This window comes from Myxocyprinus asiaticus, chromosome 41, assembly GCF_019703515.2.
Source record: "Myxocyprinus asiaticus isolate MX2 ecotype Aquarium Trade chromosome 41, UBuf_Myxa_2, whole genome shotgun sequence".
Lineage (NCBI taxonomy): Eukaryota > Metazoa > Chordata > Actinopteri > Cypriniformes > Catostomidae > Myxocyprinus > Myxocyprinus asiaticus.
This window is the reverse complement of record NC_059384.1, coordinates 28435039-28461381: the sequence shown is the minus strand read 5'-3', so window position 1 is coordinate 28461381 and position 26343 is coordinate 28435039. Positions and strand designations below refer to the sequence as shown.

The 26343-nt window shown below is 40.2% G+C and overlaps 1 protein-coding gene across 1 annotated transcript; it reads left to right on the top strand.

Annotated features, from left to right (window-relative positions):
* The first annotated feature begins 3957 nt into the window (after positions 1-3957).
* On the top strand, positions 3958-23955 carry LOC127431967 (uncharacterized). Its single transcript, XM_051682661.1, has 13 exons — positions 3958-4176; positions 4466-4665; positions 7990-8127; positions 8212-8326; positions 8595-8793; positions 9100-9241; positions 9528-9683; positions 9776-9831; positions 13040-13215; positions 14434-14834; positions 22672-22768; positions 22852-23032; positions 23517-23955. Exons 1-13 carry the CDS (start codon positions 4054-4056, stop codon positions 23657-23659), a joined length of 2127 nt encoding a protein of 708 aa, XP_051538621.1. The 5' UTR covers positions 3958-4053; the 3' UTR covers positions 23660-23955.
* The last annotated feature ends 2388 nt before the right edge of the window (positions 23956-26343 follow it).

Genomic DNA, 26343 nt, shown 5'->3' with positions numbered 1-26343 from the left:
TTGATGCAGGGCAATAATTTGCCCCTTCTGAAACACAATAACATCTTTTCCACGACCACTGGATACGTCTTCCGACGTGGTTGTTTAAGAAATGAGAAGCTACACACTGCATCAGTTAGGGTTAAAATAATTGTTGCCAGCTGAAATCACTGCAATAATGATCCAATCATAGGCTCTTAAGTATCTGCCTATTTGAATAAAAATGGCGATTATGATTAGTAACACTTTATAATAAGATACCATTTGTTAACATTAGTTAACAACATTAGTTAACATGAGCTAACAATGAACAATACTTTTACAGCATTTACTAATCTTGGTTAATTGAGTATATAATACATGTTTAAAATCAAAAGTTTATTTTAACATTAGTTAATGCAATATGAACTAACATGAACTAACAATAAACAATTGTATTTTTATTAACTAGCATTCACAAAGATTAACAAATGCTGTAAAGAATATAGAATTAATTGTTAGTTCATGTTACCTAATGCATTAAATGACCAAAAGGTCAGCCATGAAAGTCTATAGGCAAAAGCTGATAGGTTCTCTGAATGGTATCAGTTCAGCCAGCCGGCTAACATTGTGTAAGCTGTTTGGTCCATTGACATGTAATTGAGCAGCCAAGTAACTTGCCTCTCTCTCTTTGTGAAACATTTAAATTGCTCAGTTTTGCAGATAAGTCAGTTTCACTGCAGCACACCGCAAGATTTGATTTTCTCTGAAACACATTATACCCTGTCTAGATCTGATACATTGGGGATTGTTTGTAATGTCTATTTGTGCAGCAGCATGTCATACATACTCGATGCAGCATGTCTTGCATTTTGTCTAATTATGCAGCAGCAGCAGCTTGTCCACATGCTAACTCAGTGTGCATGTGTATTTTCTAGCAGTAGCAAGTCTCCGTACTTGCTCTGCATTAGCAGCAGCATCATAGCAGATCTAGCCGCCAAGACCAATATTCTATCATTATGCCATACCCACAATAACATGCTCTATCTTTCAGAGAGCTGTCATGACAGAACTAATGTTAACGAATGGAAACTTATTGTAAAGTGTTACCTTATCATTAGCTCTACACGTCATGGATTTGTCCAATGTGTTCATGAATGATCAGCTCTGATCCTCCTCTTCATCACTGCTAACATACTAAAGATGATCTCTCAAGCTCCTCCACATCCCACACGAGACAGAGCGACCTCTCAACTGAAGTCAACAAATCAACATATGCATATCAAAATATCAATATAAACATAGTCTTTTATGTTAATAGTTGTAAATTAAAACTACTAGTACTTTACTACTATCATTATAATTTCTAATATAATTTCTTTATTGTTTATAATGATAAACCCGATGTACTGATAATATAATTGAAATTACCTAAAGAGTAATTTGTTTTACTGTGTTCCATAACATCAAGCAATACATCAAAGAATTGTTGATGATCTGGCCCCATCCAAGACTGGTCAGCATGAAGATTGTCCTCACTCATTTGAAATGAGAAATACAAGTGAAAACTGTCAAAGATGTGTGGCTTGCCTTGAACTTGTCAGCATCAAAACTTATCATCAGACATTCTTTATTCATAAGCAAACATTTATAAACAAACATTAAAAAAAAAAAAAAAAAAAAGTGCTGGTGAGAGTGATGTCATTAGTTCAAATCTCTGAACAAACCCATCAGGGGACATGTGGTAATTTGATCTAAATCATAATAAAACAGTGATACAAACCTACTACTACTTCTGTTACTACAAATACCACTAGAAATAATAGTAATAATTAAAAATATAATAATAATAACTTTTATATGTGAGAACTTTTTGTCCTAAATGTAATTTACGGTAATAATTTTTGGTCATAAATTTAACGGTGCACTCAGTAATTTTTTCCTCATTAAAAAAGTTTATCTCCTAAAGACATGAATTGTAATGTTGCAATATATGTAGGAAATCAGGAGCACACATTAAAAAGTAAAGTCCAGTCATAACAGTAACCTTATAAAAGCTGTTTTATTCTACATGGAGAGGGTCCACACATGGGGGCTGCCATGTTAGAATCACATGAACAGCCGAATACTACTCGCTTAATCTCAGTAACAGTCCTGTTATTTGACACTTTCACTCATTGATTAAAGTAATCATGGCTGACTGTGAATACTACATTTCTACAATGGCATCTGAACTGAAAACTATTGATTTTAATTGATGCTGCATCCAAGCCTCTCTGTGTCAGTGTAAGTCCAAGATGATACAAAGACAAACGTTACTGAGTGCATCTTTAACAAGGACCTAAATGTAACCACAATAGGTTCTAAATGTACTATAATAAAGGCCCAAAATGTAATAATATTTGGTCCTACATGTAATAAATGCTCTAAATACAAAACACTTTTGGTCCTGTATATTAGTATCAAGTGTAAATGTAATGACTTTTGGTGGTAAATGCAAATTACACTCTGAAATAACAGTTAGTTCAAAATGTAATAAAGGTTCTAAACACTTCTTAACACCTAAACTTAATTAAGAGGTATTTTTGCTTCTAAATATAATAACTTTTGGTTCTACATTTAGGATGATTTATTTGTGCCTGCAACAGTGGAAAATGGAAATGTCGACCTCTAGTGGAATTTCAGATTACAGTATATCCCTCATTCACTTGGTTACAATAACATTATTAATCTAGAGTGACTTTATACACAGTACATTTGCACAAACTGTTTTTACGATTAACACATTTGCAGTTGTGTGACAAATTTCATTTAAACTGAATTGAGCAATATTTAATCATTGTAAATATTATGAATATCATGAATAAGTGAGAAGTATTAAATTCAAATAAATGTGTCATGATATAAATAGGACTCAGATGCAGGAGTAAAAATATAACAATGTTTAATGAGTGAAAGTTCAGTTATATGATGAAAAAACATGAAGTAGCACAAACAGCGGAACAGTCCAGAGAAGAGGTGGAAGAAGATGAAGGAGGAGGACTCTGATGATGGCAGCTGCAGCGGGGAGAGAGTAGAGGTAATGTATATTCCAGGGTGTGAGATGGCGATGACTGGAGCAGAGAGAAACAGAAGTGAGAAATCCTGGTGAATGGAGCTGATGGTAATGGCTGGAGCACAGGAAAATAGGCAAAAATATCCAGACTAAAAAAATACAGAAACCAGCGTGAGAACACGAGTAACAAAGCACACAACAAGAGAACGATCCGATACTGAACTCACACAAAAGGGCTGCTTATTAGGGAGAGAGAAGATAGTGTGCAGGTGCCGAGCTATTCAAGCAGCGGCTGGTAATGAGCATTGCTGGGCAATGCTGCCACGTGATTAACTCCGCACCAGCAACAACACGAGGGAGACACACAGAAACAAACCAGCAGAATGAATCCTCCCATGACAAAAAGAGTATGTACATTAAAAACGTAGTAAACAAAATTAATAGGTTTTGAAAAATACAGTTTGGTAAATGATTTGATTTACTGTATGAGTCAGGCCCCATGCCACCCAGATTTAGCAGGTAAAAATTATGTCAGTGATCCCCCTGTTGATCAAATTTTGACCGTGAAATTAATCAAATCATCAATTTTCTAATCCGTACCTAAATTCAGTTATCTTATCATTTAACCCACACACAATTCATTTAATTAACACCATATGTGCTCTGCAGGGGTTCCATTGGTTTGTCTGTTTTATCATTAGCTACTTTATCAAAGACACAAAAGCTTCTTATTTAAATAATCATTACAAATCCTCACAAAGGTTTCTGCTACACATGTTAAGGAAACGCTGCTAACTGTGAAACTTACTGTAAGTCTGCTAGTATCTTTTGACAGGAATGTAGAACATGTTGATCTGTAACAAATACCTCAGAATGGATTCCCATGCATGTGTCTTTTCAAGGAAACGAGTGAGTTTTAAATCATTCTTCTCAGATCTGTCTTTAGCTGGTTGAGCCTGCCAGACAATTTAACAAAAACAACTATCCAGGCAGTTATCTGTGTATATAACATTGCTCACAGTGGGATTTCATCAAACACTATGGAACGAACTGCATTGCTGCTTCTGATTTGCCTGGCCATCTCTGTCAGCCCAGCCATAGGTTTCTATGGGGGGTCTATGACCTTCACACCTGGAAACAGATATCCCAATGGAACAGTGGAGGTAAGTAAATACATTAGAACTAATGAAATAACTTTTATTTGTACTATTATATTATTTAGTTAATGTCATTCAAAAAGGTTAATGAAATAAAAATTACAAATAAGGTATCTTTGATATCATATTTGTTTCTCCTGGACAGTGATGAGATTTAATAGAGAGCAAATGAAGAACATACTTGAGAATGCTCTCCTGAGCTATGAAAGAGCAGTCTCTGAGGTTTATTTGCAGCTGTTCAGAAAAAAAAAAAAAAAAAAAAAAAAGATGTGATGTGATGTTGTGTTTCTGGCAGATGCACTTTTACTACAGGGAGTCTGGTAGAGGGCCGTGTGACCCTCATGTCAGCTGGTTCTGTGAGAGTGGGGACTGTGGCTATCTCACATACACAGAACCTAAGGTGACAGATCAGGACCATTCAAATCAAAACCAGTGGTGCCAGACAGAGCGTCACCTCTCCACCAATATCACCCGTAATGATCCCTTCATTCTGAAGTAAGATCAATGGGATCACGTTTTCTCTAAATGAACTGTATTCTTTTTTTTTTTTTTTCATAATCACATTTACACTATAAACCTTAACTGAACTGAAAAAAAAAAAAAAAAAAACTCAAGAGGCAACAATTTACACACAGTAATTGCTATTAAATTTAGCATTCCATATTTTTCAAGTAAAGGCTACACACAATTATTGGTGGCTTTAATTAGAAATTCTCAAGTAAAGTTTACTTTGCAATACTCAGTTTCAAGTTAATTTTACTCACTGTTGTACATTTTACTGAAGCAATGTAGTACTAAGTAAGCCATGCTTTTAAAAGTGTATTTGCATTTCATATATTTTTTAACATGTATCACATGACACAACAATCTTCCACAGCAAAGCTTAATGCATAATATGTAGTCTAATAGTCAACATCAATATGCATTAATGGCATTAATAACAAGATTCAGAGCTGCACGCAGGCCTGAACACCTGGTGCACCAAACAGGATGATGGTAACAATCAACAGATGATTTTTTTTTAACATGAAGTGGAAATTTTGAGTATAAAATGAACTTCAGACTTCACAAAAAAAAAAAAAAAAATGTTGTAAATCAACTTGCAAACAGTAAATCTATGCAAGCTCATTCATTATTCAAGTGGTGCATGCTGGGAACACCAGCTTCAAAAAGTTAAGTAAAATGTACTTATTTCATTTACCTGTGAAATTTACTCAAATTAGCAAATAAATATGACAAGGTTTTCTACTCTTGGATTGATAAATTATGATACTTTGTAAAGATAATAAACAACCATTCATAATATTTACTTACAAGCTAGAGCATTAATTTTTACATGTTTGAACTGAGTAAAAATGTAGAATTTACTTAATATAACTTTTTCGATGTAGAAAGTACTTAATCTTTTCTGCTGTAATACTTCACCAAAAAAAATAAAAAATAAATAAAAAAAAAAAAATAAAAAATTCAGTGTATGAAATCAAAATTTGACTTGTGTGCCTTTTAGTCCATGCATATTAGCTGTGAGGCCATCTATGTTAGTGTAGTCCACTCCATGCTGACTTAATGTATTTTTAGTGTATGCATTTAAAATATACAGTGTTTCTCTTCCACTAAGTCGGGCAAAAATACTTATCTTGCACTCATGGGCATATAGAATATTTTTTGCCAAATAAAATGCTCTCTAAAATGTATAAATAAGTAGATAAGTGGTAACACAAATGTATTAATACAACATATTTAGTCATATAAATAAGAAATATAAATGAAATGATATAATAATATAAAGTAACATAAATATTGTGTAATATAGTAGATTTAGTAATATACACCTGTCACCAACATACAATAGCAAGCAAATGATGGTTCATGCAAACTAAAGGTTATTTACTAGATTTATTTTTCTTCAAAAGACCTGCAATATGTCCTGTTTTATATTCCGGCTTCAATATGTGAACATAGGAAATAAACCTGCACTCTAAAAGACATTTCATGGAGTCTTTACCTGCTGTTTCCACAATTGAATAAAAACAACGTGCCGTATTTAAAGGAATATTCCGGGTTCAGTAGAAGATAAGCTCAATCAACAGCATTTTGGGCATAATGTTGATTATCACAAAAAAATTATTAATAAAATTATCTTACATTTTCTGTCTAGAAGCAGAATTAGCTTTATTGCCAATTATGCTTACACATACAAGGAATTTGTCTAGGTGACCGGAGTTTCCAATGCACAAACAATACTTCAATAAGAAATAATTTATATTAAATATAAATAGACAAAGCTGTTTATTACAGATTAATTATTGCTCAATGGGGCAGTTTTAACTGTTCATGAGATGGATAACCTGAGGGAAAACTGTGACTGACGATTCTGGTGCTCAGAGCTCTGTAGCGCCGGCCAGAAGGCAACAGTTCAAAAAGGTAGTGGGCAGGGTGAGTAGGGTCCAGAGTGATTTTTCCAGCCTTTTTCCTCACTCTGGAAGTGTACAGTTCTTGAAGGGAGGGCAAGGAGCAACCAATAATCCTCTCAGCAGTCCGAACTGTCCTTTGTAGTCTTCTGATGTCCGATTTCGTAGCTGCACCAAACCAGACAGTTACTGAAGTGCAGAGGACAGACTCAATGACTGCTGAGTAGAACTGTATCAGCAGCACCTGTGGCAGGTTGAACTTACTCTACTGGCGAAGAAAGTACAACCTCTGCTGGGCCTTTTTCACATTGGAGTCAATGTGGGTCTCCTACTTCAGGTCCTGTGAGATGGTAGTGCCCAGGAACCTGAATGACTCCACTGCTGCCACAGTGCTGTTCAGAATGGTGAGTGGGGTCAGTGTTATGGTGTTCCTCCTAAAGTCCACAATCATCTCCACTGTTTTGAGCTTGTTCAGCTCCAGGTTGTTTTAACTACACCAGTGAGCCAGCCATTCAACCTCCCTTCTGTATGCAGACTCATCATCATCTTGGATGAGGCCGATGACAGTAGTGTCATCTGTAAACTTCAGGAGCTTGACAGAGGGGTCCTTGGCATTGCAGTCATTTGCATACAGGGAGAAGTGTAGTGGGGAGAGTACACATCCCTGGGGGGGCACCAGTGCTGATCGTTCATGTGCTGGAAGTGATTTTCCCCTGTCTCACTAACTGCTGACTATCTGTCAAAAAGCTGGTAATCCATTCCAATTTTAAAACTTTGTTGCAATGACATTGAAACACTGTAAACCCTGTAATCCAGGCAATTTGGTAGTCCACAAAAAAAAACGGCGATTTAAACAACTTTGCAGTTCAAAAAAAAAAACCTGTTTAATTAAAATAATTAATATAAGTGCTTTTATAAAATTATAAGCTTCAGATTTCTGCCTTTAAACCCTCCATTCACTTCCATTGGATGTGCCTCACTTTAACCTCTATTTTGGCTTTTTTTTTTTTTTTTTTAAAGAAAAGAAAAGAAGGGAAAAGTCTGATTTTATTTTTATTTTTTTTTATTTATTTTTTTTTTACCAATCAACGTTATGCCACAAATGCTGTCGATTGAGCTTAACTGGTACTGAACCTGAAATATTCCATTAATATGAAAGATTAATTTGTTTTACCTTGTTCTTATAATTACTTGTTCTTACTCTTATATAATGACACAAGAAAAATGATAAGACGATAACATGACATTTAGGTCAAATGATTCACATTCAACTCAACTTGTTATAACCAAGCTATAACATTTTAATTAGGAGTTTCAAATATGTGGTTTCTATTAAATTTACTGTATGCACTGAAACACAAAAATTACATGCTAAGGGAATATTTTTATCAATCAAAATCTCTTTCAGTGGTTTGAGTTGCTGCTGGCCAAACAATGTCAATGATGTCCGTGAGTTGACGCTTCACACTCATGTTGACACAAGACGACGTTCAGACACCCAATCTCCAAACAGATCCCCTGTTTCAGCAGTAATACCAGACATAAGGTGTGTTCTCTTAAACATTACATAATACAATTGTACTAATACAAATCTTAATTGTAGTAATGGATGCAAATTGTTTTTAATCAGGGTTCCTCAGAACTGTTTCCAGAGTCTTCAGCTGCTGGCTTATGACCCAGATGGAGATGATGTGAGATGCAACTGCTCCTCTTGCCATCAACATCCAAACATAAATCTCGATGAGGTGACATTTTCTGATGATTCATAAAAAATAAATAATATTTAAAAAAAAAAAAAATCAGAATAGAGCAGGCAAATACAGCTATAACTAGGAGGCAGCTCACTAGTTTTTAGAACAGAGCCAATGTTTTCTTCCTGAGATTTTGAAAATATTAAGACTAAAGAAAATCCACTGTAATACCTTTAACATATTTACACCTTGTTGATACGGTTTTCCATGCATCACAAATGGTGCTATTATTATTTATTCTGTTTATTTCTATTGCGTCTAGGACTCGTGCACTCTAAACAGAAATGGTTTGTTGGACATGGGCCTGCATGTGTTTGAGCTAATGCTGGAGGACTATCCTATTTCAAACATCACTTTGACGAATGGGAATGGCATGTCTTTAATCAGAAATACATTTAATCAGACTGGAAACAGTGACCCAACTCCACTCAGTCAAGTGCCTCTGCAGTTTGTTATTGAAAGTGAGTGAGAATCACTTCACTAGAAATAGTTTAGTTCAGATTCGGTCGCTGAAGGAGGTGATCTCCTTTAAACTCTGAAACGCAACGTGTCTGGCTTAAAGGAAGAGTTCACCCAAAATTGAAAGATTTCATTGTAATTGCCGCACTGTAACCCAGATTGTTGCTTATTTTAAAGAAAAGGTCAGAATAATTTTTTTGTGGTAACCAACACCCAGAATATCTCTTTTATGGCTCCAACTCACTGTGTGTTTGCATTTCAATACATTTAAAACAGTCAACCTTGTTTCCACTTATTCTGTCTTGCAGTTCTTCCACCAGTTCAGAGTTGCGTACCAGGGCAGGACAGACCAAGTTTCTTGACACCAACTCCCATACAGGGTGATGTACAACACGCAGCTGTGGGATATGCTCACATTATCACCCTCTGTGCCCAAAGCTCAGGCAACAGGTCTGAAATACAGTATGTGTGGTGTTGTTGAATTAAAACTAAACAAGCTAGTGCAAAAAGTGCCTTTATAACCACAGACTACAGAACAAAAGCCACAGCAATTATCATAAGCATTTATCAGGTGACTCTTGCATGAACTGAGAAGGTCTATCAGATTTACGGTATAACTAGATAAGGTTGAATCCATTGTCATGCTCACTTGATTATTTTTGTTTCAGTAAACAGGTTTTACTTGTACTGGTAACTTAAGAAACTGTAATCTGATCTTTATATTGCTCTTGTATAGCATTGTAGACTTCCAGATCAGTGGTCCATCAAATATGTCCAAGATCTTGAAGAATGAGAGTCACAGCATTGCTGTGGCAACACTGACCTGGACACCACAGGAAATGGACCTACATCGTCATGTACCAGTGTGTTTCACAGCAGAGACACTTCACAGGTATAAAGAAGTCTGTCCTTAAACCAATTGGTTATTCATGATCCATGAGATGTTTCCCAAGAGCTCTTGTTTGTTTTCCTCTTCTTAACTAGCCAATCAGAGATGAGATGCATCGTGGTGGTTGTGTCAAAATCAAAAGTTCTCTCAGGTAAATGACATTTGTGTTTAAAATAAAAAATATTTTTATTAACACAATGGATAATTGCATTTAGGAAAAGTTAATTTACAAATGAAAATTCTGTCATCATCAGTGTTGAGTAAGTTACTCAAAATGAGTAATCCACTACAAATGACCAATTACTTCTCTAAAAATGTAATCGGATACTTTACTGATTACTTCATCAAAAAAGTAATCACATTACAAAATATTTTACTTTTAAGTTACTTTTTAAATCACTTTACCTATTAAAGTTTTTGGTTTTCCACTTAAATTCAAAATGTCCATATTTCCTCATTATTCATTGTCACACCATTCAACTGTCACAGAAATGATAACAGACATACATAAGAATTAAAATTTTTAATTTTTACACATACTACTACAGCACAAGTAATGTACTTAAAACGAATTACTTTAATTGAAAGTCAGTATTCTGATTACAGTCATTCAATATGTAATGTGTTACACTACTTTTTTTATGTATTTTTTATATATATATATTTTTATCCCCTTTTCTCCCCAATTCGGAATGCCCAATTCCCAATGCGCTCTAAGTCTTCGTGGTGGCATAGTGACTCGCCTCAATCCGGATGGCGGAGGATGAATCTCAGATGCCTCCGTGTCTGAGACCGTCAATCCGCGCATCTTATCACGTGGCTTGTTGAGCGCATTACCGCGGAGATATAGCACGTGTGGAGGCTTCACGTTATTCACCGTGGCATCAACGCACAACTCACCATGCGCCCCACCGAGAGCGAGAACCACATTATAGCCATCACGACGAGGTTACCCCATGTGACTCTACCCTCCCTAGCAACTGGGCCAATTTGGTTGCTTAGGAGACCTGGCTGGAGTCACTACACTACTATTTGACTAAAAATATATAATATTACAGTAACTACAGTACTTTGTAATCAGATACACCCAACACTGGTTATCATTCACGTCACAGAACACAGAAAAATAAATACTGCAGATGAGAATGCAACAGTCTGGTTCTGGAAGTAAAAATGTCATACATTTTGTCCAAAGTGGAAATTATTTTTATAATAAGTTATGAACTTTTAAAGACTGAGAGCTCTAAGGTTGTTAATTGATGGTATATGCTTCTGTTGAAGCCATCAGTCCATGTTTTTTCAACTTCATAACTAAAATATCATAAGTATTATTAAAACAGTGGTTAATAGCTAAATTCCTGGTGAAGAACTACACTGCCGATGATCCTGAAGAGAAAGATCCACTAATGAGAAAATGGTGGCAAACAAATTACGTCAATGCCCACTTCCATAAAGCACTGTGAATGACGCACTCTCCTAACACTCTCAAATTAGTTCAATATTTGTATATATGGTATGTGAATATTTGCAACACAATATATTGTTACTATACTTAAATTCAACATCTTTAAAACATTTCTTGGGATTGGAGATCATTGCCTCACAAAATACACTAAGTGCACATTCTTGTACCTGTGTCTTTTTGTCAAATTTGGTTCATGGCTTAGAACTCTTTTATAAAAGATTTTATAAAATCCTTATGGAAAAAATAATGAGAAAAATAGGCACTGTGGCACTGTTGCGCTCTTTATAGTTCTCTTTTCCCTAATGTGGACTGGACCTGTCAAATCTCTGAGACAAATACCATAAAAATTTCATAAAACATTAAACATAAGACTCTTGTGCTATATTCTATGCTAAGTGTTTTGAAGCCATGATATCTTTATGTGAGGGAAAGACCGAAATTGACATTGCCATTCAATAAAAATCTTTCAGAACAATATTACCATGGCTGTGCATTATTATATCCTTCTGAGACCCCCGAGTGACTTCCATGTGCATTTTCCATAAAAATGTTTGATTTGTAACTAGTAGCACCTAACAAACAAGCAAAAAAAAAAAAAAATACTAGAACAAGTAGAGTTTTCCTAAAAATGTTTGTCCTCATATGTGGACAGCAGGACCAAATTGCAATATTTTATTAAATACCAAGCTATAGACAGTCAGATTTTTTTTTTTTTTTTTTTTTATCAAATAGTTTATTATATGTCCAGGAGTTTTGCTTATTCATGTTTTTGAGACGTTTTAGACATTACAGCTGATTTTCTAGAAAGATGAATAAATAATTCTGATTAAAAGTAATGGCCAGCATCATCAAATCACTGCTAATCATGTTAAAATAAAATGTTTAGTTACAAAATTCTGAATCTATGTACTGATTATCATTATCCAATGTCTGTCAAACATGTTGAGTGTTCCAAACATCATCTGAAACTGAACTTTTGGTCAGATTTTAGGAGTGAATGCACTCCTAAAATCCACCCTTACTCCCTTGCTCCCTATGTAGTGAATTACTTAATTTACAGTGTGCTGTCTGTCTGCAGTGGTCTCAGAACAGTTTGAAATGCACCTTATTTTCATACTAACTCCATATAAAGTCTCTGAAACAACTTTTTTCAGCTTTTGGATGAATAAACGTATTCCCAGTGTGAAAATGCACAGTAAATATATAGGAATGCATTTACTAATGTTAGTGAATATCACCTTATTGTACAGTGTTAACAAACAAAAATATGACAAAATGTATGTTAAAATGAAGTGAAATGACCTACAGATTTGTTACTGTGAAATGTTATTCAAAATAATGAAATAATGGAATGTCTGTCAAAAAACCTCTCCACAGCACTCATCCGAGTACTTAGAGTTTATCAGTGCACCAAAGCACAAAAAATAAATGAAATATTTAAAGCAGCATATCAAACCAAACTAGAGATGCTACTCTTTACAACCAAACAGATTTCAGTGAAAACATTTTAAAAGGTTTCTTACCAGGGGCACTTTAGTTAGCGCTGCTCCCATAGAAGCAGTTTGTGGAAATTGACGCTATGGTGTTTGGTCACATGACTCTGTGCATCAGAAATGTAACCTTAAATGACTCCTTAGAATGTCCTGAACAGTATGCAAGGGGTTTAAATGAATTTAAATTACGTGTTGCATGTAGTGAATCCAAAATAGCGAGTCCTCGCATGAGGCCGCGGGGTCGCACAAGGTTATTCATGGCTTTTAAATAAATAAATAAAAATTTCTTGTTTAAAAATTATGACAGAATTTTCTTTTTTTGGGTACACTAACCAACTAGCTAAACCAGGCTACATAAAGATACATTGGAATGGTGAGACTGATTAAATATATGTATTAAGGTGATGCAGAGGTCATCTGTGAAGATCACAGTATCAGCATTGTAATAAGTAAAGCCTCAATGAAGGAGATTGACCAGAACTGGCTCCAACTGAGAGACCCCACCTGCTCTCTTACCTCCAATGAAACCCATATCTTGGGCACTGTGTCCCTCAACACCTGTGGCACAACAATGGAGGTACAGCTACTGCTATCTGTGATATTCACTCAAAATAAAAGATTTGAAGGAACTTTCAAAGTCGAAAAAGTCAACATGAAATGTTGTTTGCAAACTATTTGTACTGGCTTGAAAAGGCAATATACAGTAACATGCACATTTTGTCAAAACTTGGTCTCAAACCCAATTTTGGTTCAAAATATGTGATCTTATGTGATTTAGGTTCAAAATATGTGACAAAATCCATATGTTCTGTGACTCAACTACGCTCAGAGAAAATGGAGTGAGACTTTATTTTGTAATGCCCATTTGGCTGGGCAATCAAAAAAACTCTGAAGCCATTTTTCCCAGTTTCAATAATGGAGTAGTTACTGAATTTCAGCTTTGCAGAGCAAAATAGTCTGATGTATTTACAAGCGAAATTAGGTTATTCATTAAGTAGAAATGTAGGACTTGATTTTATCCATCAGGACTAGATTGAATCTTGAAAAGTTGGAATTACATACCAGTACAGCACCAGGTGGTCAGAGGTGAGGGGTTAAAAAAAAGGATAATAGAAAAGTAATTTCAGAGGCAAAGCAGGTTATTACATTTTGATAACAGAGTGCAAATATCTTTAAAAATGTTATATAATTTGGACAAACTTTATATTAGGTGGCCTTAACTACTATGTACTAACATTAAATACATTCAAGATTATGCATTTACTGTGTAACTACATGTTGTTCTGCAAACTGCCCACGTTTGCTGCTACTGAGATTGAGTTACGGGTAGGTTTAGGAGGAAGGGTAGGATTAGGATTAGGGGTTAGAGTTAGGTCTTGGGATAAAAGGTCATAGATTTGGCTTGTAAATTGGGGGGATGCAGCATAAATCAAAATTGCTTGTTTTGATTTTTTTTTTTTGGGGGGGGGGGGGGGGTAAAGTTAACAGTGTAACTACAAATGTAATTAAATGCAAGTACTTTAAATGTAATTACAATGCAACAACATGTATGTGCATAATAAGTACACTGTATCAAATGGTTAAGTACATATTAGTTAAGGTCACCTAATATAAAGTGGATCCAAACATTTTTTATTTGGAATGACATGAATCCTTTATAATCCAACCAGAAATAAATGGGGTCATTTCTGATTGCATGTTGACGTTAAAGTAACTTTAGTGGTAAGGCCAGTAACAAATCTCTCTTTTCTGTTTCTACATGTTGCATTCACACATCAACCTCCACACCAATCAGGACTCAGGAGATTTCTTGGTCTTCAAAAATGAGATCAATTCCTTTGAGAACCCGAATGCAGTAATCACCAGACGCAACCAAGTGAAGATTGGCTTCTCCTGCCAGTATCCCAAAGTAGCCAGTGTCTCCAGCCACTACGTTAAACATAAGTCTGACTATATCTTTACTGAATCCAGCTTTGGCACATTTGGTTACACATTTGAAATATTTATTGACAAAAACTTCAGTAGTCAAGTAGATCCTAGTCTGTATCCAGTGGAGATAAATTTGATGGACATGCTCTACATGGGCATTGAAGCCCGTTCTACTCTCCCAGATGTCAGACTCTTTGTTGATTCTTGCAGGGCCACTCCAGAAGACAACCTGTATACTGCCCACTATTATGACATCATCAAAGATGGGTAAAAAATCTTACACTAATACATCTGACAGTAGCAAAACTGTGACAAAAATGGACCCTATAAGTAATATACAGATGTGTTTGTTTAGGTAACATTTTTGCTTATTACTTTGTGACACATAAACAGATATGATCCTATGGAAAATGGCATATCTTAACTTACCGCAGATGATCTCGATTTAAAATAACCCAAAAACAATTTTGTTTTTGTTGCATAGATGTTGGAAATACCCCCCACAGAGTGATGTGACATGCTAACTTGGCTCTCTGGTGCTGGCAGATAAACCAATAACAACTTATCAGTGAAAATATCTTTAGTATTTTACTAGTAATCAACCAATAATATATCAGTGCACCGATATCGTGCACCTCTTCAAGTCAGCCACTGTTGGTAGATACCATTACTACACCATTCTGGTGGCAAAAAGTATCTTTTAGCAGCAATAGCAGCTTGTGACCACAAATGTTGGTGTGGCACATCTTGCTCTGAGCATTATAGGTATAATTATATTATATTGTTATACATTATATCTTTCAACTCATTATCCAAACACAAATGTGTTACCTGACAGAACATGGTGTCCTTCGTTACACCATAATTCGGTAACACTTGCAGAAATCAAAAAAGCCATTGATAACATTTTGTGCAGCTCAATCAGAATCAGATGAGACATATTTGCAGGCAATTGGACAATTAACAACTAAAGGAATAGTTCACCCTAAAATGAAAATTCTCTCATCATTTACTCACCCTCATGCCATCCCAGATGTGTATGATTTTCTTTCTCCTGTAGAACACAAATGAAGATTATCAAAATATGTATGTCCTTACAATGCAAGTGAATGGTGACCAAAACGTTGAAACTCCAAAAAGCACCTAAAGGCAGCATAAAAGTAATCCATATGACTCCAGTGTTTTAATTCATGTTTTCTTCAGAAACCTAATTGTTTTTTGGTGAGAACAGACCAAAATGTAACTCCTTTTTCACTGTGCATCTTGCCATTGCAGTCTCTAGGCACGATCATGATTTCAAGCTCGATTACTCTTCCTAGTGTTTGACACATAGAAGAGAGCTAGATGGTGATAGGAAGTGTAATCAAGCTTGAAATCATGCTCGCCAAGTATTTGCATGCCACTGCCCCGGACATACGGGTATAAAAGGAGCTGGTATGCAACCACTCATTCAGATTTTCTCTTCGGAGCCGAACGGTCATGCTCATTGAGCTGAATATTTCTGTTCATTCAACTCTGCTGGATCTGACGGCGCATTTCAGCGGCTTCTCCCTCCTCTGCACTGGTGCACTGCAGAGAACGCCCCTGGGCGCTTCGGCAGAAAAATTAGAGAGTATATTTTCTGAAAGAGCATAATTCCCCTCTAAAAGAGTATATTTCTCTAAAAGAGCGCACACACGGAACGTCTTTTTAAAGACGCGTCTTTTCAAAGATGCCTTTCCGATTGTGTGTTATTCCTGGTTGCGGTCGTTATCTCTCAACTTTGGATGGTCATGATCGCTGTCTTTCGTGTCTTGGCGCAACCCACACGGAAGCAACGTTTGTGAATTGTTCACGTTCTCACTGCGAGAACATGACCATGGCAACGTTGCGATCTCGGCTTGCTTTCGTAAGAAAGCAAGCCACCCCAGCGGCTCCCCGCCTCGGTCCTTCTACCTATGGGTATGAGGCCAGTGCGGCTAGCACTGGGGGCGATTTGGGAACCCCAATGGGATCGTCTCCGCTGGATATCCCCCCGCGGACCTCCTATTCCCCAGCACGCTCGTCTGCCACAATCGGGCTTCCGGATGAGTTCGCCGGCTCGTCTCATGGCGAGTCTGGCTTCTTGTTCGGAGCTCGCGAAGATGATGAGCTCTCGAATGCAGCATCGGAGAGCGGGCCTGTCCATGCAGAAGTCTCAGCTGGGCTTCCCCCTTTGGGGACAATCGCCCAATCACAGGCCAATGCCGAAATGACAGACATGCTTTCCCGGGCGGCCGTGAGCGTCGGGTTAGAGTGGAACCCTCCACTCTCCCCTGAACCCTCGCGGCTTGATGATTGGTTTCTGGGCTCGCGGCGCCACTCAAAGCAGCCGCGCCCCGCTCCAGTTCCATTCTTCCTGGAAGTGCATGAGGAGCCGACGAAGTCATGGGAGGCACCTTTCACTGCCCGACCCCGACTCCACAGTTCCCCCGCTCTCACTACCCTCAATGGCGGGGTGGCCAAGGGTTATACGGCGATTCCCCCGGTGGATAAGGCGCTCACGGTGCACCTATGCCCGCAGAGTGCCGCCACCTGGCATGGACGCCCTAAGCTCCCGTCCAAGCCTTGTAGGCTCACGTCGTCCCTGACAGCTAAAGCCTACAGTGCTGCTGGACAAGCCGCCTCTGCCCTGCACGCCATGGCTCTCCTGCAGGTCCACCAAGCCAAGGCGCTGAAAGAACTGCACGAGGGTAGTTCTGCCCCAGATTTGATGCAGGAACTGCGCTCGGCGACCGACCTCGCCCTCCAGGCGACAAAGGTCATGGCACGGTCTCTCGGGTGGACGATGGCCACACTAGTGGTCCAGGAGCGCCACCTTTGGCTCAACCTGGTCGAGATGGGCGAGGCCAACAAGACACGGTTCCTTGCTGCCCCCATTTCCCAGGTGGGCCTTTTCAGCGACACCGTTGAGGACTTTGCCCAGCAGTTCTCGATGGTGAAGCAGCAGACGGAGGCAATTCGGCACATCCTGCCCCGGCGCGGCTCAAGATCCTGCACCCCATCTGCTCGTCGCCAAGGGCGTCCCCCTGTGGTAACTGCACTGGCTCCGCCGCAGCCAGCCCCTTCGGCCTGACCCCGGCGTGGAGCCCACCACAGGAAGCCGACGGCACCCGTCTCAAAGCCGGCGCCGAAGAACCCATGGAGGTCCTCGAAGCGCCCCTGAGACGGGCAACCCAGGGACGAGGGAACCCACTCATGTGGAGCTGGTAGGAAGACCACTCCATCCCCCAGTGGAGGGCTGGGTGGAAAATATTTTGTTGCCTTTTTGTTTGATTTCGCCGCACGCCCAAGTGGCTGCGGTACCCAACAGTTCAGCAAAAGAGCGGCTTCCTTCCTCCCTGGGTCACATACCTGGTGTGTACGGTCATCACCACGACTACCGTCCCCGGGCTTTTTCTTGCAGGATTGGCGCTCCAGCAGTGCCCTTTCCGCCCCTGAGTGCCCAGCTGTGGCACACAGCCGCCCCCGATGTGGCAGCCTCCACGGGTTACGAGGACAGACCTCTTCCTCCCCCGTCCCAGGCTGTTCCGGGGGTGGTCACAAGGAGCCAGGTATGTGCTTCGATGTTCCTAGACTCAGCATGGCCATGACGTGCTGTGGCACCTCGCGCTCCGCCCCGCCACGAGGCCCCACCTGCTGGTATGTCTGACGACGTTGTCCCCTTGGTCCCCCTCGCACGGAATTTGGACGTGTGGCTCACACTTTCCAATCCATCGCAGTGGCTGATCCGGACCGTCCGACTCAGCTACGCAATTCAGTTCGCCAGGAGCCTGCCCAGGTTCAGCGGTATTCACTTCACCTTGGTCAAGGGTGAAAACGCCTCCACCCTGCGCACGGAGATCGCTACCCTCCTACGGAAGGACGCGATAGAACCTGTCTCTCCAGCCGAGATGAAGAAAGGGTTTTACAGCCCCTACTTCATCGTACCGAAAAAAGGCGGTGGGTTGCGGCCAATCTTGGACCTGACTCCCGTTCAAGATGCTGATGCAAAGACGCATTCTGGCAAGCGTCCGGCATCAAGATTGGTTCGTGGCAGTAGACCTGAAGGACACGTACTTCCACGTCTCGATCCTTCCTCAACACAGACCCTTCCTGCGGTTCTCGTTCGAGGGTCAGGCATATCAGTACAAAGTCCTCCCTTTCGGCCTGTCCCTGTCTCCTCACGTCTTTATGAAGATCGCAGAGGCTGCCCTTGCCCCGCTAAGGGAGGTAGGCATTCGCATTCTCAACTATCTCGACGACTGGCTAATCCTAGCTCACTCTCGAGACGTGTTGTGCACACACAGGGACCTGGTGCTCTCACACCTCAGCTGACTAGGACTTCAGGTCAACTGGGAAAAGAGCAAGCTCCTCCCGGTTCAGAGCATCTCTTTTCTCGGTTTAGAGTTGGACTCAGTCTCCTTGACGGCACGCCTTATGAATGAGCACACCCAGTCGGTGCTGGCCTGTTTGAAGGCATTCAAACAGGGAACAGCGGTTCCACTGAAATATTTTCAGAGGCTCCTGGGGCATATGGCATCCTCGGCGGTGGCCACCCCGCTCGGGTTGATGCATATGAGGCCGCTTCAGCACTGGCTCCAGACTCGAGTCCCGAGACGGGCATGGCCCCACGGGACACACCACGTGGCCATTACGTCAGTCTGTCACCATCTTTTCAGCCCTTGGACCAACCTCTCGTTTCTACGAGCAGGTGTTCCTCTAGAACTGGTCTCCAGGCGCATCGTGGTCACGACAGACACCTCCAAAATGGGCTGGGGCGCTGTTCGCAATGGGCACGCAGCTGCCGGTCTCTGGACGGGCCCACGACTACATTGGCACATCAACTGCCTCGAGTTGTTGGCAATTCTGCTCGCCCTGCGTAGGTTCCGGCTGTTGATCCAGGGCAAGCACGTGTTAGTTCGGACAGACAGCATGGCAGCGGTAGCATATGTCAACCGCCAAGGCAGTCTGCGCTCTCATTGTATGTCACAACTCACCCGCCGTCTCCTCCTCCGGAATCAGCAGCACTTCAAGTCGCTGTGAGCCACTCACATCCCGGGCAACCTCAACATTACAGCGGACGCGCTGTCACGGCAGGTTTTCCTCAGGGGAGAGTGGAGACTCCACCCTCAGGTGGTCCAGCTGATTTGGAGTCGATTCGGATGGGCACAGGTGGACCTGTTCGCCTCCCAAGAATCCTCCCACTGCCCGCTCTGGTACACCCTCACCGAGGCTCCCCTTGGCATAGACACGCTGGCACACAACTGGCCCCCTGGCCTACGCAAATATGCATTTCCCCCAGTGAGCCTGCTTGCACAGACCCTGTGCAAGGTCAGGGAGGACGAGGAGCAGGTCGTCCAGGTAGCACCCTACTGGCCCACCCAGATGTGGTTCTCAGACCTCACGCTCCTCACGACAGCTCCCCCCTGGTGAATTCCCCTGAGGATGGACCTTCTTTCTCAGGGACGTGGCACCCTCTGGCACCCACGCCCAGACCTCTGGAATCTCCATGTCTGGTCCCTGGATGGGACACGGAAGACCTAAGCGGTCTACCACCCATGGTGGTAGACACGATCACTCAGGCTAGGACCCCCTTTACGAGGCGCCTGTATGCCTTTAAGTGGGGTCTATTCGCTAAGTGGTGTTCTTCCTGACGCGAAGACCCCCAGAGATGTGCAGTCGGATCAGTGCTTTCCTTCCTGCAGGAGAGGTTGGAAGGGAGGCTGTCCCCTTCCACCTTGAAGGTGTATGTTGCCGCCATAGCAGCACACCACGATGCAGTCGACGGTAAGTTCTTAGGGAAGCACGACTTGATCATCAGGTTCCTAAGATGCGCCAGGAGGCTGAATCCCTCCAGACTGTGCCTCGTTCCCTCATGGGATCTCTCCATAGTTCTTCAGGGTCTACAGAGAGCCCCCTTTGAGCCTTTGCAGTCAGCCGAGCTTAAGGCACTCTCCTTGAAGACTGCCCTCCTGACTGCGCTCACTTCCATCAAGAGGGTAGGTGACCTGCAAGCGTTCTCTGTCAGCGAAACGTGCCTGGAGTTCGGTCCGGGTTACTCTCACGTGATCCTGAGACCCCGACCGGGCTATGTGCCCAAGGTTCCCACCACCCCTTTTAGGAACCAGGTGGTGAACCTGCAAGCGCTGCCCCAGGAGGAGGCAGACCCAGCCCTGTCGTTGCTGTGTCCGGTGCACGCTTTACACATCTATTTGGATCGCACGCGGAGCTTTAGAGTCTCTGAGCAGCTCTTTGTCTGCTTTGGTGCACAGTGGAAAGGAAGCGCTGTCTCCAAGCAGAGGATCGCCCACTGGCTCGTTGACGCCATAACTATGGCATATCTCGCCCAGAACATACCGCCCCTGGTAGGGCTACGAGCCCATTCTACCCGAGTTGTAGCGGCTTCCTGGGCCCTGGCCAGAGGCGCCTCTCTAACAGACATTTGCAGAGCAGCAGGCTGAGCAACACCCAACACCTTTGCAAGGTTCTACAACCTCCGGGTGGAACCGGTTTCGTCCCAGGTAGTGGCACGCAACACAAGCGGATAAGCCCAGGATAGCCGGCCGGGTGTATCACTTGCACATAGCGCCTTCCACCTCCCTTGGAGCTGAAGACGTGCGCCATTAATTCCCAGTAGTGTTCACAAACTTTGTTCCCTGGTTGACTTCCTCCGAGCCCTGTAACAGTCGAGTGTTCAGAGAGACTCGCTGCCGGCCCAGTACACACGCTAACTAAGAGCCCTGTTCTGGGGTAGGTGCTCCGCATGTGGCGGTTCCCTGTAATGCTAACCGCATGCGATATATATATCTTCCGCTAGTTTGTTTCCCTGCTGGCAAACTGCATCTTCCTTGGGCAGAGCCCCTCTGCCCAAGTCTCCATGTTTGTAGTAACTCCTCCCCATTGGGCAGGATCTACCTTGAAGGCTCTCCACATGGTTGGAAAGACTATGTGACGTATTCTTCCACTTAAATATCCCCCCCTCTCTTGGGGCGAGGTGTGGTCTCCGCGGTGTCTTCCCCTTGGGAGGGACACCCCTCGACTAGACCTGGCGGCCCAGTCGGATAATCCCCCTTCTTTTTTAGGGAGTGGAAAAAGAGAAGGGGAAAGAGGCCACGACTGCATTAAGCCTGTCTCTATCTTTGGGTAGTCGACTTGTTCCCAAAAAGGGCCATTCGACACTCATAACTATGTTGGGGGAGGTTACGTGTCGACCTGGTGTGCAGGCTATGAGGCACACAGCAGTCTGCCCACTACACACCGCTAGTTCACGTAACACAGTTCAGCCAGTTGTGGCGTTTCGTATAGGGACCCCTAGTGTCACTACATCGACACAACGTCGAGTGAGTGACAGATAGGGAACGTCATGGTTACTGGTGTAACCTCCGTTCCCTGATGGAGGGAACGAGACGTTGTGTCCCTCCTGCCACAATGCTGAACTACCCGCTGAAATGGCCGGACCTTATATCGGCTCCTCAGCATAAAACCTGAATGAGTGGTTGCATACCAGCTCCTTTTATACCCGTATGTCCGGGGGAGCGGCATGCAAATACCACTCGCCAATTTTCATTGGCCTTTTATCAAAGACCCGAGGTGTCTCGGGCTCCCAAGAGTGACCCCTAGTGTCATTACATCGACACAACATCTCGTTCCCTCCATCAGGGAACGGAGGTTACACCAGTAACCATGACGTTTTTTTTTTGTTTGTTTTAAAATCTGAAAGAACTATCTATTTGGAGAAAATAAAAGGTGCTTTTGGCACTACTCAGTGGACATTTCTCATAGAAACTCCGGTGGCATGGTTTTTGATATCATAATCTGAATTAATCTTAATTTTGAAGTACCTTAGGGCTGCATATAAAAATAAAAACAAGAGAAAAGCAGTATCAACTACTTAAATGTCTTAAAAGTTTTAACGGAATAGTTAGCTTTTATACATCCTGATTATGTTGTGTCTTTTCAAGTATTACATTACTCCCCAAGTTGTTTTGCATTTTCTCTTTTGTCAAATAACAGACTGTTTGAAATAAATGTCCTACTGTAGCCAAATCGTAATGAAACATTTATGTTTTAGAAGTCACACATCTCTTGGAATATGTTCTTTCAGGTGTATTTTGGATGACACAGTCAAGGTGTATCAAAATGATTCTACAAAGTATGACCTCGGAATCCAAGCTTTCAAATTCACAGGAGACTACAACCAGGTACGGCAGATATACATAACAATGTTGTAAATTTTATTGAGCAGGAATTTTTTTACTAAAATAAACTATAATTCTGTTGTCAGGTGTACATCACCTGCTCTGTAATTCTGTGTGCGGATGGAAGTTTGAACTCCAGATGTGCTCAAGGTTGCCTGAGAGAACCTGCACGCAAACGTAGGCGAGATCTGAACCAAGAAACTGCCAGACATTACATCTCACAGGGTCCCTTCCGTGTCGTAAGACAAACTCGGACTTTTGCATCAGGTATATTAGTACAGTACAAATATTATGATTACAATTTAAGGGTTGGCGGTATGACCAAAATCTAATATCACAGCGTAATATTATCATGATAATGGTTTATTTTTTGTAAAACATTTAATACAAAAATGGTTTATAGTATATTATATTATGTTATATAGGAACTCATGTATACGTTTCATTTTTGAATTGTAAAAGTTAATTTTTTTATCTTTAACTGTGTATGTCTCTCTGGGTGCTGCCATGTTCACGTCATACACCCGCATCTTTAAGTGGTGTTCTATTAGATTTAAAAAAAAAAAAATTTAATGGAAGTAGAATGTTGGAAGTTCCAACTTTCTGAGTTAAATGGAACACAGCATAACAACATTACATCTATGTTGACACATTTTTACCATTGCACATTAGTATACTATGATACTGACCAGCCCTAAAATGATTCAGTGTTATTATCTTTTTTTAACCATATTGCTCTTTCATTTTGTAGCTTCGGAATACGGTGGTTCTCTGCATATCAGTGCTAGCACTGGGGTGTTTGCAGGACTCTTCACTGTCTCCCTTGTTCTGGTGGGACTGTTGGTATATAAAACAAAAGCACTTGACCATCAGCATCTGTTGTCCAGCTTCTAAAATAATGCTTGGTAGGCTCACATGCTGTAGGTACTACATGGATCCATACAAGTGAAATGAGCTTTCCAGTTTGCTAACATTATGAATGCAATCTCATTAATATTTTTAGGAATGTCGAATAAAGTGACAACAACAAAACCTTAAAATCTTTCAAGTTAAACTATGAAGACACACAGATATTTACAAAATGAACAATGTTTACTTAATGTCATTTAATATATGATCATAATGATAGTGTGACAGTTTGTGTTCAGAATACATTATTTGTTAGATTCTACTCTGTTTAGTATGCAGTGCAAAATAAATAATCATTAAAAAAAATTAAAAAACAAAAACATTTGTTTTTATTTTAAAATGTTATTAGCCAATTTGCTTGTCCCCCATCAGTACCATTAAATTTTTATGGGCTATACAGAATTAATAATTGAATTTTACCTAAGTTCTGTCTTTAATGAAAGCTCAATATTATGATTTCACTGTCTAGTTAGTGTTTTCTAAAATGCTTCATGGATTTTCAAGGGAAAATGCAGAAAACAGTATGTGTTTGTCCTTACACTTTCAACCTTGTTTTGATGTAACAATTCCCTCCTTCCATCTTAACATCTTCGAACAAATGTTAAAAAAGAGGTAAGCTTATCTTACAGTCTTTATCAGTAGTACACTTAAATTGGCCTCGTCTTATAGTTTAACTTCGATATGGAAAATTCGAGATGGGAAAATTGTACTATATGAAATTATTTTCACAGCTCACATGCTATAGGTACAACGTGGAGTGAAATGAGCTTTCCAGTTTGCTAACATTATCAAAGCGATCTCATAATGTCTCATAATATATAAATATATATACTACCGGTCAAAAGTTTTGAAACACTTGACTGAAATGTTTCTCATGATCTTAAAAATCTTTTGATCTGAAGGCGTATGCTTAAATGTTTGAAATTAGTTTTGTAGACAAAAATATAATTGTGCCACCATACTAATTTATTTCATTATAAAATTTAAATGTAATAAAAAAAATTAAAAAAAAACACATTTTTTAAATTGACTAAGTAATAAAGAAAAGCAGCCAATAAGTGCCCAACATAGATGGGAACTCCTTCAATACTGTTTAAAAAGCATCCCAGGGTGATACCTCAAGAAGTTGGTTGAGAAAATGTCAAGAGTACATGTCTGCAGATTCTAGGCAAAGGGTGACTACTTTGAAGATGCTAAAATATAACACAGTTTTGATTTATTTTGGATTTTGTTTAGTCACAACATAGTTCCCATAGTTCCATTTATGTTATTCCATAGTTTTGATGACTTTACTATTATTCTAAAATGTAAAAAAATGAAAAAATACAATAAATTATAATAAAGAATGAGTAAGTGTTTCGAAACTTTTGACCAGTAGTGTATATATATGCTGAACATTAATGTCAGTCTCTTAACTGTCTCAACATTTTGTTGAATCTGTCGGTGAGCTAATCTTCCACTGATATTGGCATACCATGTTAATGGTTTTGAATTGCACTATACAAACTTTGCATTGCATTATACATACAAAAAACTTTGTGTCACAACACAAGGCAATTTATGCAATTATATTGTGTGAAGAATCAATTATTATGTGTGGATAACTTTTTTTACACATGATTTACACATTAGAGAACATGAAATTGCTCAGAGTTGCACAACCCAATCACAGGAGGTTATGAACAAAAGCCAACAAGAGGAATAATTCTAAAAGAATGAAGTAAGAGGGGCCTGGGTAGCTCAGCGAGTAAAGACACTGACTAGTCGCAAGTTCAAATCCAGGGCATGCTGAGTGACTCCAGCCAGTCTCCTAAGCAACCAGATTGGCCCAGTTGCTAGGGAGGGTAGAGTCACATGGGATAACCTCCTCGTGGTTCTCGCTCTTGGTGGGGTGCATGGTTAGTTGTGTGTGGATGTGTGAATAGTGTGAAGCCTCCACACGCACTACGCTCAACAAGCCACGTGATAAGATGCGCGAATTGACGGCCTCAGACACGGAGGCAACTGAGATTCGTCACTACAACACCACGAGTACTTAGAGTGCATTGGGAATTGGGCATTCCAAATTGGGGAGAAAATTAAAAAAAAGAAAGAAAAAAAAACGAAGTAAAAGTGGTTTTATCAGGTTTTTCAAGGAAAAACTTTATAACAGTTCCAGGTCGGGCAACGAGGAGGCGGAAACCGGCTGAACAGTAAACATAAAGTTTTAATGTCAAACTTTTGCTTTTTTTAAGAAAAGGAGGGACGAGTCGATTTGTGATAATCAATATTATGCCACAAATGCTGTTGATTGAGCTTAACTTGTATTGAACCCATATGTTAAAATGTGTACCTGACCTAACAAGTCTACTCATAATTACACATGCAATATGAAATTATATGGATAGAATAGGCTACGTGGTATTTGTAAATTAAAAAAGCTAAAATGTGGTTAAATAGTGAAAAACAAAATATAAAATAAAATATACATTTTCACAAACTATATATTGCAGAAGTTTGCATACCCCCTTTGTTTTAGGCCTATACATTTTCACACCTCTTTCAGCATCGATGCAAATATAAGAGATAAAAGATTATGTATTTTATGTAGTACTGCCCTTCAAAAGCTACATTACACAAAATGTACTGTAATTTACAAAAATCATCCAGTTCAAAAGTTTGCATCCCCT